At 41.8% G+C, this 15832-nt stretch overlaps 1 protein-coding gene, 1 non-coding gene and 1 pseudogene across 8 annotated transcripts in view; 1 reads left to right on the top strand and 2 right to left on the bottom strand.

Annotated features, from left to right (window-relative positions):
* LOC120812191 (protein BANP) overlaps window positions 1–10569 on the bottom strand; it is a 24977-nt gene extending 14408 nt beyond the window's left edge. For 2 of the 6 annotated variants that reach the window (XM_040167994.2, XM_040167997.2), the window contains exons 1-10: window positions 10444–10569; window positions 8885–8963; window positions 8422–8540; window positions 8112–8311; window positions 7839–7928; window positions 6602–6774; window positions 5098–5337; window positions 3899–4057; window positions 1774–1895; window positions 180–251 (exon numbers count right to left, since the gene is read on the bottom strand). In XM_040167994.2, coding sequence (XP_040023928.1) covers window positions 180–251; window positions 1774–1895; window positions 3899–4057; window positions 5098–5337; window positions 6602–6774; window positions 7839–7928; window positions 8112–8311; window positions 8422–8540; window positions 8885–8954 — 1245 coding nt within the window. In that variant the 5' untranslated portion in view covers window positions 8955–8963; window positions 10444–10569. Of the gene's footprint in view, window positions 1–179; window positions 252–1773; window positions 1896–3898; window positions 4058–5097; window positions 5338–6601; window positions 6775–7838; window positions 7929–8111; window positions 8312–8421; window positions 8541–8884; window positions 8964–10420 lie in introns of all 6 variants that reach the window. The other 4 variants (XM_040167995.2, XM_078097619.1, XM_078097618.1 and 1 more) reach the window with 4 other exon arrangements.
* On the top strand, window positions 10530–15832 carry LOC120812190 (cocaine esterase-like; annotated as a pseudogene). The gene is made up of 14 exons (XR_013454951.1): window positions 10530–10603; window positions 11763–11871; window positions 12578–12765; window positions 12850–12991; window positions 13262–13395; window positions 13525–13678; window positions 13798–13902; window positions 14006–14106; window positions 14203–14344; window positions 14460–14537; window positions 14626–14773; window positions 14858–15055; window positions 15151–15223; window positions 15303–15832. The product of XR_013454951.1 is annotated as a cocaine esterase-like (transcript).
* On the bottom strand, window positions 11038–11110 carry trnar-acg (transfer RNA arginine (anticodon ACG)). The gene has a single exon. It is a non-coding gene; the product is annotated as a tRNA-Arg (tRNA).

Raw genomic sequence — 15832 nt, 5'->3', positions numbered from 1 at the left:
TGGCTTTCTCTTCAGTTGAACCACCTATTCCTCAAGCATGACTTTATGGTCACGGCTTTGTTCTGTCAGGAGACAAATTATCGAGGCAATTATCTACTGCTCTAAGAGGTAGTATGCCAGAGGCAAGGCTTTAAGCAAAGGAGTGGCTGATTGTCCCCTAAACACACACAGACACTTGCCTCGCTGTCCTGTGTGATCTGCACCTCCTCTCCTTGTGGCACCTGGGCGATGTGCAGCTGACCCTGAGGAATCTGGGAGACACGGCGAAGGAGGAAGTTGCAGACATGTGATCAAACCATTTGCTGCTACTACTACTACTTATCACATTTTTCCCTTTAATGCTAAATGTTATTTAAATGGAAAAGAAGCATGTGAATGATTATCATACATTTACAAATAGGCACCAATAGACAGTTTAAAAGGTACTTTGCTTGTTGTAATCATCCCGTCTCTACATACTGGCCATTAAGAAATCAATGTCTAAACTGTTTTAATATACCCAGTTGTGTTGAGTAAAATGAAATATAGAAGTCTCTTGTTTAGTCAAATTTAAACAAATCAAGTGAATTCACAGTTGTTGGAACTTCCAACAACTGAATTACGAGGGACTTTGTATCCCTGTCATAACAGTTTGTGTGCCAATCAGCAGATATGGAGCCTAACAGCAGAAGGTTCATGTGGTATCATCAGACCATGTTTAGTTATTATCATTTCTTTGTTAGAAACACTGACTTTGCAACTTGCACACACAAACTCCTGACAAACTTTGTCTCACAGCTTGTGTGTGTCGGTCACCGGTTGTTTGATTACACAACATTAAACAAGACCAGCCGAAGAGGCTCTTCCACAATGAATTACTGTACTCAACGTTAAGCCTTGGACTTTTACACGGAACAGAGGCCACAGAGTTTAATGAAGTGGTTTATCGCTCGTTGGAGGTATTTTTTGGTGATTTCAGAACAAAGATACGAAAGGCAGGTCACTTCCTTCCTGTCAGCCCACAATTGATGCACAGTATTTCTTCATGCTAGTGGGTGGAAAGATCTTTCCTTCCGCACTATGAACAGGCATGAAAATGGGTCAAGGGTGAGAAGGATATTACCCCTCTAGGGCAGGGGTTTTCAACTGGTTTTGTCCCAGAGATTTCTTCGGGTCATTCGTTGACGGAGGGGGGGTAAGATATTACCCACCATTTTACCGACTCGGTTCTTTGAATCTCGTTCAGTAAAATTAACGAATCTTTCTTCAAGTCATTCGTTGACGGAGGGTAGGGGGGGGGGGGGGTAGGGTTAGCGTTAGCTAATCATTTTCCACCGTAGCTTTAGCTAGCTGGCCAACGTCACGTTCTCTCCTGCTGTGTTAAATGACTCAACTCATCAAGCTGTAGCTAACGTTAGCTAAGTCTATGTCAACAAAGCTCCTGGGTAACTTAACTTGGATATACCAGAAAATATTAAAACCATCACTCACCCTGTTCGCAATTCACTGAATCTCACGCTCCCTTCTGACACGCGCACCTGTTCGCAGGTCACTGAATATGAATAACCCCCCACAAAAAGAACTCATTGAATCTACACGATTCACGTAGGTCACCTATTTTGGTTTCAAAACGGCGAATTTTGCCAAAAGGTGAGGGATTTTCATGCCGGTATGAACCTGTCGCCTATGACGACAGCTACACTCGTACTCTAGCCATCAAGACAAAATATATTGTTCTTATGGATGGATTCAGAAAATGATTAAAAAAGGGGGGGGAAAAAGTCTGACACTCACCACCTGAACTTGTCCATCTTCCCCGATACGGTGGAACTGGACCTGTTGATTGGCCAGCGTGTAGTGCAATGTCTGCTGGGTGGCGGCCTCGATGTGGCCCGTTTCTTCTGCCGTGCCTCCCTCTGGTTAGGAGGCAAACCGCAGGGCCAACGAATAGGTCAGAGTGACATTGCAAAGGATTCCAGCACACACAGGAAATACGGATGGGGCCGAGACAGACACACAAACCAACAAACACCCGCATATCAAAGGGCTGTAGCAACATCTTGTGAAAAAAAGAGCTAATTCCGAGGCCATCTGTTGGATGATGTCTTGTTTATACTTTATCAAACGCCTAAATACACAAGAAGAGCTCTCCAGCTGGTCACCCGGCTTGAGACCGCCGCATGGACCTTACGGCTGAAACACCGCAAGATGCCTTTCAGCGGTCTGAGAAGGCAAAGTGCTCAGTGACAGCGGAGCTTGGATTAAATGCCAGAAAGAAAAACGGCATCTAAAGACATCTGTAAGATGGCAAAATGACAAAAAAACTAAAAGATTTGTGAAGACTTGAGAGGATTTTGTCATTTCTGTGAGTCAGAACTTGAACCGGGGCTGAGAAAGGCGGTCAGACTACATTCTTCATCACAAAAAAGGAATGCAGCTTTAAAAAGGGAACAGTATCTCAGCACATATTGGTTACCCTCTGTTTTGTGGTAAGCTGCTTTGGAAAGTAAGGCTATCTTTGGTTATTACTGCTATGTACATTATTAAATAATGCTCAGGACTTTTGTTTGCCAGATGAGGAAGTAAGAGCCAAGTGGTTTGTGACTAAAGCTCTCCTTGTTGGTTTACCAAGAAATAATGGTTCTAAAAGCGGACGAATTGACACTTTCTGGCCCATTAACACATAATCAAATTAAGGGAGGAATGATTGTCTGGAGTGTCTCTATCCACGTTTGTGCCTGCACCGTCTTGCACTTGTGTTGTGCACTGTAAGGGCGTGTGTGGCCTGACTATCTTGAGCACTCGCAGGATATTTGGGTTTCCCCTGCAGTCTTTTCCTCGGTCAGAGGTCAAGGCTCACAGGGAGGGAAGGACAGCATGCATGGTGTGCAGATTACAACCATCTGCAGCAAAACACAATGCATCTGCATTTGGGTTGAGGTCTTAAAATATCTTCTTTATAGCTGCTAAAATAGGTCCTGTATGAGCTGACCGTGTAGGACGTTTTGTGGATTATTTAACAATTTCCTAAATCAAAAACCCATAAATACTGGGAACTGTGAATACATTTATAGGGTGCAAAATGGCCAATGAGTAAGAAAAGGGTGCACATAAAATATGTACCTCGGTAGTTTACTTAAATTGATAGCACCAAAACCATTTTTGCCCAGCATAATGCTAATACAGAAAGCTTTTAGGTGGACAAACCAGACACATTTTATAGAAAACTGTTAGAAAGCCATAGCGAGCAAGATGATAAAGTTAAAGAGACTGACTCCAAAAATATTTCCCTCCATTACTTTCGAATTGGTTGAGCACCAATTCAATTTAAAAAAAAAAAACAATCTTTCGTAAATACGAACCCACTGATCAACATGCCAATCCACGAAAACCAGTAACTAAATCAACTACTTAAAACGAAGAACCAGTGATGGCATCATTGGCGCATGAGAAATAGAAACCGCAGCAGATCTTTTTGGTTGATTTAACACTGTGGACCTTGTTTGACAAGAAAACAAACAGAAAAAACGCAGCAACCTTAACAGCAGATAAAGACTTGAAGCGAACGGAGCCAGGTAGGCTCCGTTTTCTCAGAACATAGATAAATGTTCTCCCTCCCAAAGCATTTCACAAGAAAGGTGGCAGATGGTTGTAAAGATGTTTTTTCCTCATTTAAAAAAGGTTCACTTCAAAAGAAAAATGTTCATGTCATTAACGTTTTAGAAATCAGCCTAAAGTAAATGAGGGAGGTGGTCTTTGATTAGAGAACCGCACATCATTCTCTAAACAGATTCAATATCTCGCTCACTGTTACTGGAACTCTCTTTTTATTTGGCAATCGGAGGGGACGTCCCATTTAGTCCCATCGATGGTCTTGATGCACAGAAAGTAACACAAATACATGCATTGCAGTCTGTACCTCCAGATGTACCACGAGGCGTTCGTTTGGAGAAGCTCTTGACAGCCAGACTTTGGCCACGCTGCTTGCGTCTCCAGGCTGTGCGACACTTCGAGTCAATGCTTTGCTTGATGCGGTACCAGTCTGACTCAGTGATGCGAAATTTGTGGAACAAGTGGCCTGTTGGGACACAGAGAGGGCTGCTTGTTAGCACATTAAGCACAGCAGTCCGGCATGCATGGCAGAACAATCAATCTGCAATGAATGCACAAGTGTGTGAAAACTAGGGACAAATACGTGTGCAGGTTCTGTTTACTTCTGCTCCCCTCACCCTTTGATGAGAACCGGTCTGTGTGCAGTGCCTCATTCCTCCCTCAGCAAAGAAAGTGGCAGGTGCACCTGGGTGCAGCTGTATTTAGTGGCGGTCTACCTCTGGTTTATGAAGTGGGGTGACCCGCTTGGAAGCTCATTTCCACACAAATTAATCAATGAAGCCGGAAAGAAGAGGGGGGCTTTGGTTAGGGAGATCAATGAGAAGCGCTTTCACACCGGACGGGTCCGGCACAGACCGGCAGGGCACATGTCCCTCCATCGTGTTGCTTTTTTTTTTTAATACAGGCAGAATGACTTACTCAAAGATGCCCTGGCCCTGCTGCAGCCTCTGCAGGTCTCATGTGTGCCACAGGGTATGTTTACTAAAGCCTCCTGCAGGGGGCAGAAGCTGTTTGCACAGCAATGTGAACCAAATACACTATATAGTCACATGACTTTTATATATTTCCATCTGTCCATTTTCAAGACCTGGACGTGAGGATCTTTCAACCAAACATGCGCATGTCATTTAAAGTCTGGTATTATATAAAATGCTTTGCACATTAATGCTAGCGTGCAGTGATTAATGCACGTTGTTGTAACCCACATTGGGAATAGAGACCGCATTCTACTTCTGTTTTCAATCCGGTGCTGCTTTGTGATGGAGCTACGATAAAATGGGGAAAGGTCTCAGAGAGTTCCTTTACCCCTTACCGAGACAGTGGTCACTAGATCACCACCTCAGAGTTCAATTAGATAACGGCACGTAAAAAAACACACGTCTCTGTAAACTTGGTTATCGTGAAATAATGTTAACCACCGGGTCTCCCAAAGTAAAGCGGCTGGAAGGAAATCGATAGCCTGTCCATGCCAGCTGGTTACGACGACGACAACACAAGAGGACTCACAGCGAATGCCATAAATCATGAGCGGGTCCAGCTGCTTCTTGCCGTGTTTGCCCTGACCAGAGAGGTTGGACAAGGCCTGGACCTCTCGGTGGAACAGGTAGTCTAACAGAGTCAGTGCCATCTTCTCCGCTGTGCGGCAGTTTGTGGTGATGTGGAGCATGTCCGCCGCAGAGACTGGGCAACGAACTCGCATCTCGGTGTTGTTTTCGTCTCCCAACCAGGTGCCCACGGGGTAATCGTCTAGAGGAGACGGGAGACGGGGACAGTCTTTCAAACACAGATCTCTGTCAGCAAGCCTGTATTAACACAGAGATCTGGGGCAGTATGTAAATTCTACCACACTTCCATTCACAGGTGGACAAACACTACACTGGCATAGAGCCACTGATTTACGTGTGTAATACAACAGCGCAGCCTTGTGGCGGAGAATGAGAGTTAGTTGAAGTGTGGGCAAAAATGTGTTATCACCGATGTATCAAAGCGTAATACGTGCCTTGGCAGTTTGCTCACGCGAATGTTCTCTGTTAAACACACCACACAAACAAACCGATCATGAGGCACAGTTCTGGATACCATCTAGCTAATAATGACGAATGGTTTTATCACAGTTCACAGTGACCCACAGCTGCGAAAAACAGATTAGTTTGCATTTGAAGATAACCAGAAACGTCTTTAAATCACAAACAAAACACACAAATAATCACAGTAAATAGCAACACAGTTACAACAACATGGACCTGATTTACATTTAGCACATGTCTCGGCCAACTTCGCTCTCCAGCTCAGCAGAAAACCACAGAGTGAAGCAACTGAAAACATGAAGGATTAATTAGAGCATTTATCAATGCGGTCTGAGGGCATAGAACTGACACATCAGCAAAGTTTCCTTCAACAAGGACACCACCTGAATGAGGCCCGTTAGCCATGTTGAACAAATTCAACATGAACAAAACTATTGGGGCAATTATTTAAGGCAGCGGTGGCTCATGGTCATGGATGGTCGGACCACAAACAATTTCTAGTAAAAGTACTCACATTCTCCTACTTTCCAACAACAAATACCAATAGAGTACTTAATAAAACCATTTACATGCTAAACAATGGCTTTCAAAACAACAAGACCAGCGACACTGGGGAAACATCAAGTTACTGTTGAACTTGTTTGGACGTTCCCGATGGTGGAGTCACCTACGATCAAAGCCGCGAGCTGACATGGACGCTGAATTTGTAGGTCAGGAGCTGGACACCCTGGAGGAGGAGTGCCGGCGCATTGAGGGCCACAAGCTGCTCCTCAGAGCCTAGAAAACCGTTTGACCAGTAGTCGGCAGTGTAGGACACGTTGTTTTTTCTCAACCGAAACGCCCCACCGGCCTCAGAAAGTAGGAATCTCTGAAGAGCTCTGCATGTTGTGTTGAGCACCGAGCCTCCCTCGATCGGCCTCATGAAGAAGGACGGAGCCAAGACTTGTGTGTGTTTGTGTCTAATGAGCAGTGTTAAGTCATACCTTCTGAATTGAGTGTGATGAGTGTAACATTTTGACCATTTTGTGCGTTGCTGGACTGGCCCCCATTAGAAACGGTGTCACTGGCATCTGAGCAGCTGTCTTGCTCCTCCTGACTCTCGTCGGGGGCCGGCACCTTCACCATGATTGTGTTTTGACGCTTCCTTGTCACCGTACTGAAAAGAAAGACATATTTGACCACAGTGTGTGAGACAGATTGAGACGGATCATGGCACCGGCAACCTGTTTTAAGGAATTAGGTGTTCAGCTTGACCGATATTATAGAATGCTACATACGGGGCATTAACAGTATATTCAGACGATACGCTTTAGAAGGTCTCAATTGTGTTGTCGGGCAAAGCAAGAGTCCAGTTTCTACTGGTGAAACCGAGGGGATTTCGTCCAACACGCTGATAAAATGGTTTGTTTTTTGCCCTTCACAATTACAGCAACTGCTGTTTGGGCAATTAAAAGACAGGACTCTGATAGAATATTCATAAATAGGTTTTACAACCACAAGAACGAAAAGGACATTTTAACCGAGCTTGGCATTTGCCATCGTCATAAGGGCTACCATATAAAGCACTATGATGTGTTTCACTACATCATAAGTAACATAGGTCCATTTTTGAGAATTGTCTAAATTAAGTAGTCTCGTGGTACAAAACAAATCAAACATCATTTTTAATCATGCCATGTAGGGGCAGTTTTCGGAAATCCCCAACACAAGGAATTCTACTCTAAACACAAGAAAAACAATTTAAAGTAACTCCAGAATTAAATGTAAAAGACTATCAATTATTTAAGGATGAGTGTGAGTTTCTCTAATCTCACCTGGCTGCCGTGGCTTTGTTCAGGTTTTGATAAAAAACAGTATGACTATCTAAAGGGAAACAAGGATATTTCTGTAAAATATAGCGGAGAACGTGTCATATGGTCAATATAGCACGCTAAACATTTACCAGCTCGACAACATACGCTAGGCTACAGGGGAAATTGACAGTAAGCCCGCACACAGGATTACTTAACTGATACTGACATTACAGGTGCATGTAGAATGCAGATGAACAGATATCTTATGAGACCTATTTTATATTGAAAACAGCTAATTTGGCAGAAAGGTCACACGTTTCCACACTGGTGTTTTACAATAATAACCCAATAGAGACGTTCCCATGTCTGACGTCATTAGGCATCATTTTGGCACACTGAGCAAATAGTGTAAATGTGAGCCACTCACTTGCTTAGCAGATTTTCCAAAGGGTTGTCTTCATCGTTCGTGCCTTTCGGGTGTTCACTGCTCACTATCACATTTGTTTGTGGAACCACACTAAACAAGAAGTAACACACACATTGGTTAACGGGCACATGCGTGTATGCTTAGCGGACCGTTTTCTGCATCATAAAATATTTTGATGAAGACTCATTAAACTGCATTTTACTGTGGAGACAATTAGTGGAGACTAATTGCTAATGGTGCAAAATGAAACAAAGGGAAAAACTTGCATCTTACCATCGCACTTTGTTCCAAGTTTGAGTGGCCCCCTGAGGAGACCCTGCCACCATAGGAACCTGGATGGGACTCTTTGCACATGGCAACATGTTGTCTAGTTTGCGTCCAAGGGCTTTGCATGTAGCATCGAGGGAATATAACCTTGATTCAATTCCTTCCAGTCGCTGGCTGATTGATGCGGTAAATGAGACCAACAGATTCTGCAGACAAAAATACAATTTTGTCAGTAAAATTGAAGTAATTTCCTCATATTTTAAATACATAAAAACATATGAGCTTTAGACAGAGTCCTGGTATAATGAGCTGTTACCTTAATAAAAAATATGTCTTGGTTATTGTTATTGTTATTGTTATTCTCTTGGCTGATACTTAATTTTCTTTTCTTCTTCTGAAGCCTTTCATCATCGTCTTCATGATTGTCCAACATGTCTGGCACGAATCAAATATGGAGACAAGAATTCTTAATAATTCACATTTACAGAACACACAGCATCGTATTAAATGCATATTAAATGTACATTTTGATGGTGCTGCATCCAATATACCTCTCGACTCATCAAGCGGGCAGGGAGTGCAAATATTCACTACCAAGAAATTTGCTACACACTGATAAGAAAAAATATTTTTCTTATCAGTGGAGAAAAAATATTTTTCTTATCAGTGTGTAGCAAATTTCTTGGTAGTGAATATTTGCACTCCCTGCCGAAGGACGAATTTTTTTTTTTTATATGTAAAAAACAGATGGTTTTCATGTTGCATCACAAGACTCATACCTGTCCGGTCATCCGGGTTAAAGTCCTCCACAGTTATTTGCACAATTTCATCCAACTCTTGTTCAGACATTGTTCACAACTGAAATAAGATGATAGCAAAACTTTAGCCTCTAACAAGAGAGCAAATATGCATTTACATACATCCTACCATAAGAAAGGATATATTATGTTGTTTGCATTATGGTGAATATGAACTTTCAAAAAAATATATAAATCGTTATTAGTTATTTCCTCTTGCTCACCATTTCATACCTACACTGAGCATAAATTTCTGCTGTCTATGTAAATGTATGCAAACTATATGTAATGCTAAATATTGTTAAGAAGTTCTAGGTGATCACTACATCTCTAATGACTTATTTGAGCTTCTATTGGGGCACATAAGTATCTTATCAAATCTTGAGTGACAGTCAAATGTAGAGCTTCTAAAATGTATTATTTGTAGATTGTTGTAAAAAAATATAGTTATGGTTGATGGAAAAAAAAAACTACTACAGCATGCTTCAATAGTATCCTTATAACCACTCTCAACAACCTTTCACTGTAAATCTAGGATACATATTTAAAGATGGATTTTGACTTTATCAATCACTTAAGGGGAGGGATCGGTTTATTGTGTAGGTGTACAGCATGTATATGATCCAGGCAGTCACAGAAGGGACAGTCATGTGTGTTTTTTGGGGAAAGGGAGAGTAATATTAACGACAGGTATTAAGACATTATGTCCTCGTCTGTTAAGTTACCACGTTAGGTCAATTCCTCTTCACGTGGCGTATTTCAATCATGACAGCGTGGATTTCAACGTAATGAAATTATTAACGAGAACAAATAACTTAAAACTGCAGAACCCCAAGCACTTTATGAAGTTGTCTGACTGTCAATGTCATCTTCTTGAGATGACGTTAAGCTATAGCAGTTGGGTTACAAGTCTTTTTTTACTAAATTAGGCTCATCTACAAATAGCTAATCGGTGTTGCGTAATTAAAGCACACCGACAAAGTATTGCTGGCTCTATATTGAGTAAACCGTAACTCCGTTTACATCGCTAACATTACTCCACTTTCAGCGTTAGCTAACGTAACTACCGCAGTGGCTAGCTAGCTAACTGGGCGGGGGTCTATTGACAGTCTAAATGAAGTTAGCTATCGGTAACATTAAGGATATGAACCGTCCATATTCACGTGTTAGCTGGCTGGAAATGTATATAATACCATTAGGTGAATCCTAGCTAACGTTTATACCAGTGCATTTACGCATAAACGTCCAATGTTGCACTCCCGCTAGCAATGTAGCATGGGCGGAAACATATTAGCTAATGTAGCTAAGTTAGCACGACTCCAAAATCGGATTTGCCAGCTCGCATGCTAACGTTAAAACCGAGGCGACGGAATTGAGTTGGTCTCTAAGCTAGCGTTGCAGTTAGCATGCTAAATGGGGCCTAAAGGCCGCCGAAATGTAAAGCAACCAACGTAAACTGATCTAAGAAATAACAATTAACTGCTGTTTTGAATCCGCTTCTTTCCTCCCACTACTGACCATGTAAGATTGGGTTATATTACCGTGTGGATGTTGAATTCTCGTGTTGTTTGTAGGGATTCCGATAACGGCGTCGTTCCTCGCGAGAGATGAGACCTCGCCTTGGTTTGTTCCTCGCGCAGGCGGTTCCTCGCTCATTTAGGGGGAACACAAAAAGCAGCACACAGAACAGTACAACTACATGTAAGCTGATCCGATGACTTAACCTTAACAACAACTTTTCTTATCGATTTGTTGACAATTACTTTATTTTGTAGTAGTTTAATGGTTTAAGCTTGTTAATTGTTAGTTATTTGTCTCAAAACGGCTTTAAATGAAACCATCATGTTGTGTTTGATTTAAGAATCAGAATCAGAAACATTTATTTGCAAAGTATGTTAGACATGTGAGGGAATTGTCATGGTGGGTGGTATGGAACAAAAGGTAATAATTAAATACATTTAAATAATTTCACAGTTTATTTTATTACGTTGTGTCATTCTGATCATACAGGCACTCTGGGAATACATTGTAAATGTCAACGCCCGAAATCACATTTTTTAGGGGGAAAAAATATATATGTTTTGCACAAATATCAGTTTTTTGCTGCCTCTGCCTGAGCGAACGGGTAAAAAAGACGAGCTAGCCAGGAGTCGAACCTAGAATCTTCTGATCCGTAGTCAGACGCGTTATCCATTGCGCCACTAGCCCGCATGAAAACACCGAGATGAAGATTTACATCATATCCCTGCATTCATGCTAATGTTAATATACAAGTGCAACCCAGACGTTGCTGACCAAAACGAAGTTAAGAGGTTAAAATAGGTTAAAATACCAAAATATTCATTAACTTCACTGTTGATGATTGGTAGCATGACCACAATCATTTCATACAATAGTGAGCTCAGTAATGTTGTACTATAGCTGTTATTTTGATTAAATGGGCTTCTGATTAATTATGGTGGACTTTTATTGTGAATAATATTTAATAGTTGATTCGAATTCATTGTTGAACCTCCCGGCCGGCAGTTGTAGTAAATCAGTAATTATTGAGAGATCTACTTAGATAGTGCAGAATAGTTGTTATTGGCAGGATTAGTCAATAGAGTTTAGTTAAATTGGCAAAATATTTACAGCATCGGACTCCCGGTTCAATCACTCACCGGCAAAACGTGGTTACCGAACTAATCAAGATGCAACATGTACAGTGATCATACTAATAGTGAGGCGTAAAATGAGGCGGTCTTCTTTCTGTCGGCGTGACCTTTCGCTACAGTAAAGGACTCAAGGAGTCACGTGTTGTGTTCGCACACTTAAAACAGGAGAGGAGCGAGATAGGAAAACTGATCTTTTCATTTCAAAGCCAGCAGTGTCGTAATCCACCCAGACGACGACCATGAACTTCCGTGCAAAACCCATTTTCGTCTTTCTGACGTCTGCGTTGTTTCTCGATGTTGCTGCAGACCTTCATGGTAAGAAGGAGAAAAGTCCTTTATTTGCACAATAACTATGGGGACAATGACCCACGTATTACGCTGCTGTATGGAGATCTGATTGCACTTTATATGTGAATAACAGAGATCCGCTCGAGTATTAGAACATCATATCGTCTCTTGATGTATTTCTAATTGGAAATAATTTCAATCTGTTTGCATTTCTGTTTGGATTTCGTGGCGCCTCGATGGAAGTGAAGTCGACTTTGACCTTCATATGTGCTATGCAAGTGTCTAATAAATGTGAAACTCGCAATGAGGTCTTATCTTCTGCTATCTCAGCAGCAAAGCCCATGTTTGGAAACAGACTACTGTTGGGCCCTGAATAGGAATGACAGTGGGTATGAAAAGTATTACACAATGCTTTAAAACTGCTCAAATAGATGTTTTATTTCTATGGTCTGTATTTTCTTAGTAGGTTATTGTAGAGCTTAGATCTACACAATGAAAAAAAGGAATGCCCAGCACTCTCTACATTTCATTTTGAGATACATGTTTGAAAATTATGTCCGTGACAATACAAATCAAACTTGTCCACTTGTCAGTTGCAAAAGCTTAAAGTAACTGAAACCAGACACACAATACATGGATGATTTTCTTTTTGACTTCGACGCATTTTTCTTGAAACTTAAACTGAAATATTGCTTCGCATTATGATTTTGAATAATTCCTAATATCCCGACAGCTCCGGAAGTCCACACAAAGTTGGGGGCCCTTAGAGGTCAGTATGTGAGTGTAAAGGGAAACCAGGGTCCACGCCTACCTGGGAGTCCCATTTGCCAAGCCACCCATAGGCCCTGCTCTGAGACTGGCTGCCCCCCAGCCTGCAGAGGGATGGGAAGGAGTGAGAGATGCCACCCAGCAGCCACCCATGTAGGGCCTTCATCGGCTTCTGTTGCTTGATAACACACTTGTAGATTTACATCCAGTTTTCACTGTGAATTTCTTTTCCCTCAGGTGTATTCAAGTGAAGCAGTTATCAATAGATGTCATTGCTAAGTATGGTGCTGTGTTAGTTGGTGTCCAAGACATTTCAGAGGACTGCCTTTACCTCAACATTTACACTTCTGCAAAGAAAGCTCCCGGTACCAAGATGCCAGTAAGTTGCTGCATGTTTTTGAGTGATGCATAACTATTGGTGGTCCATAGAATCCATAATGGTAATATGAGTAGCGATGCCCATATTTGGAACCCAACTGCAAAGAGACTGATGCTCTGTTTTTCTTTTCCATCAGTCTTGTTTTTTGTCACATTCCAATTTTAGTTTGAGTTAGTTTGAGCAAGGTTTTTGTGAGCCCAGAGACGAAAAAAGGTACAAATGTGGTTAATGTTGTGTGGAAAATATAAAGGTCTTTCATTGCCTTACGAGGTCATGGTCTGGATCCATGGTGGAGGGTTTATCTTTGGGGCCGCTTCACTGTATGACGGCTCTGCCCTGGCTACCTATCAGGACGTGGTTGTGGTTGTTATCCAGTACCGCTTGGGATTTCTGGGCTTTCTCAGGTAAAAGTATTTAAATTACTAAGCAGAGGAGGGTTGCTATTTTTTGTATTTGTATTTGAAGTTAATAATAATTCATAACTGGGTTGCTCTTATCAGCCGGTGTTGAACATAATTTTATGCTGTATCAAGCACCGGAGATGAGCACATGTCAGGGAACTTTGGAATGCTGGACCAAGTAGAAGCTCTGAGGTGGGTCCAGCAGCACATTCATAACTTTGGAGGAAACCCAGATTTGGTCACCATATTTGGAGAGTCTGCTGGTGGAGTGAGTGTGTCCCTCCTGGTAAGCATCAATCTGCAGATGATGAAACTCAACTTGCTTCTTTTGCAAATATTTCATAGTTATGTCACAACACAATCTCTACTCTCAGCAGTACTCTTTTTTTCTGCATAAATCAACAGCTTTTATCACCATTGTCTGATGGCCTGTTCCACCATGCCATTGCTGAGAGTGGAACTGCTGCAATCAGACTACTCCTCGCAAATGATCCTGTCCCAGCGATGCAGGTTAACTATTCTTATCTCTCTTTTGTCATGTAAAACATTATTCATTGCATATTTGACCATTTGTGTTATATTTGTGAGATGGATCTCTCATATCGGCCCTCAGGTGGTAGCAAATAAAACTGTCTGTAGCCTCGAAAGCACAGAGAAGATCGCTGATTGCATCAGAAACCTCGATCTTGACACAATTCTGTCGACTGTGCAGGACTCATATTGACTGACTTAATGGAATCTGCCTATTTATGCATTTATTTTGCTTAGACATATTGATCCCAACTTTTGCACATTTTATTCTTTAAAGGATGTGGCACTGAGGATTCCATTGAATGTTGATGGAGTCTTCCTGACAAAACCGGTGGATGAGCTGTACCAGACACATGAACTCCTCACCATACCATTCATGACCGGCGTCAATAGCGATGAAGGGGGCTGGTCAATTTCTAGCGTAAGCCTGAATGCTACTGAAATTTGTGTGACTGACAAGCTTACAGATGAGCCCCTGGAAACTTGGTTTTGTTCTGCAATGGTGCATGTCTGAAATGTTGGTTGTCTTCCTTTAGTTCTTTGCTCCTCCAAACTGGACCGAGGGAATGGATTGGGAGCATGTTGAGAACTTGCTATTCATGTTCTACCCTGATGTAAGGCGAAAAGTGCTCAACATTACAATATTGTTTCGCTCTATCATGGTCAAACATTTCTAATAGACGTCTGGCTCTTTTCCTCGAGCCCAAAGATATGTTCTTCAGAGATTTGATCACAGATGAATACACTGGAAGAGGGGAAGATCGTCTGAAAAATAGAGATGCGTTCACTAAGATTATTGGAGACATGATGTTCACCATTCCAGCAATCAAGACTGCTAATGCCCATAGAGGTATTTTATTTACTCAAGATATTGTACTGTCACACACGTTCTCGGACAAGATACAGTATATGACCGCCATTCCTCCACGACTAGATGCCGGTGCTCCCGTGTATCTGTATGAGTACAAGCATGCTCCCACATTCCTGCAGTCTATGAGGCCAAGCTTTGTTGGCAGTCACTGCCAACAAAGCTTGGCCTCATAGCCAATGGTGATAAAAATCCAAATACTGTAAAGATCTCATCTGCATGTATTTGGATTATGCTTCACAACTACCCACGTCAAAATAAGCGGTAAGCACATATAAAAGAAATTGCTTTATCAATAGACCACCAAAGGTCTGTGTTTCCTGAGTTCGAAGTGTCTTACACAATGATCATCATTTTAGTGGCATGCGATGAAGTGGAGGAACAGCTGAGCAGAATCATGATGAGCTACTGGGGAAACTTTGCTCGCACTAGGTGAGAATTCATCTTATTACGAGCAATAACACACATGGACATAAGACTATTTTTAACTTGTGCACGTGCGCGCACGTAGGTGTCCCAATGGTGACGGCCTCGTCCTCTGGCCAAAGTACGGAGCAGAAGAAGGATACTTGTCAATTGATGCAAAGGAGCAGACAACTGGTCATCACCTGAAGAAAGACCAGTTTGTCTTCCTGACTCAGACTCTCCCGGAGAAGAGCCGAGAATACAAAGAGAAGCTGGAGCGCAACGAGCTGTAGAGCAGTAGCCTCTCCTTTCTCCGTGCCGTCCTTCTTTATTAATTGATTTAATTAGAAAATTATAGAAATAACGTGATACATTAATGTGATAATTGTATTTAGGAGAGGACTTCCTTTTCAAAATGCATCTTTCGTTGTTTTTCAAATCCCATGTGAACTTTTATGACAGGATGCATTAAACTTAGTTGGGAGAATACTTTTGACCTGTGTTTATTGATCAGTTGGAATTCAAGCTCTACTAAAAGCCCAAGAGGAAATATGTCGTAAGATACCATCTCTGTGTTTGGCCATATATTTAGTATCTGGATTTCAATGTAAATTAAAACAAATAATATGAATCCTC

The sequence above is a fragment of the Gasterosteus aculeatus genome, chromosome Y (assembly GCF_964276395.1).
Source record: "Gasterosteus aculeatus chromosome Y, fGasAcu3.hap1.1, whole genome shotgun sequence".
NCBI classification, from domain to species: Eukaryota; Metazoa; Chordata; class Actinopteri; order Perciformes; family Gasterosteidae; genus Gasterosteus; species Gasterosteus aculeatus.
This window is presented reverse-complemented; position numbering and strand designations above follow the sequence as displayed.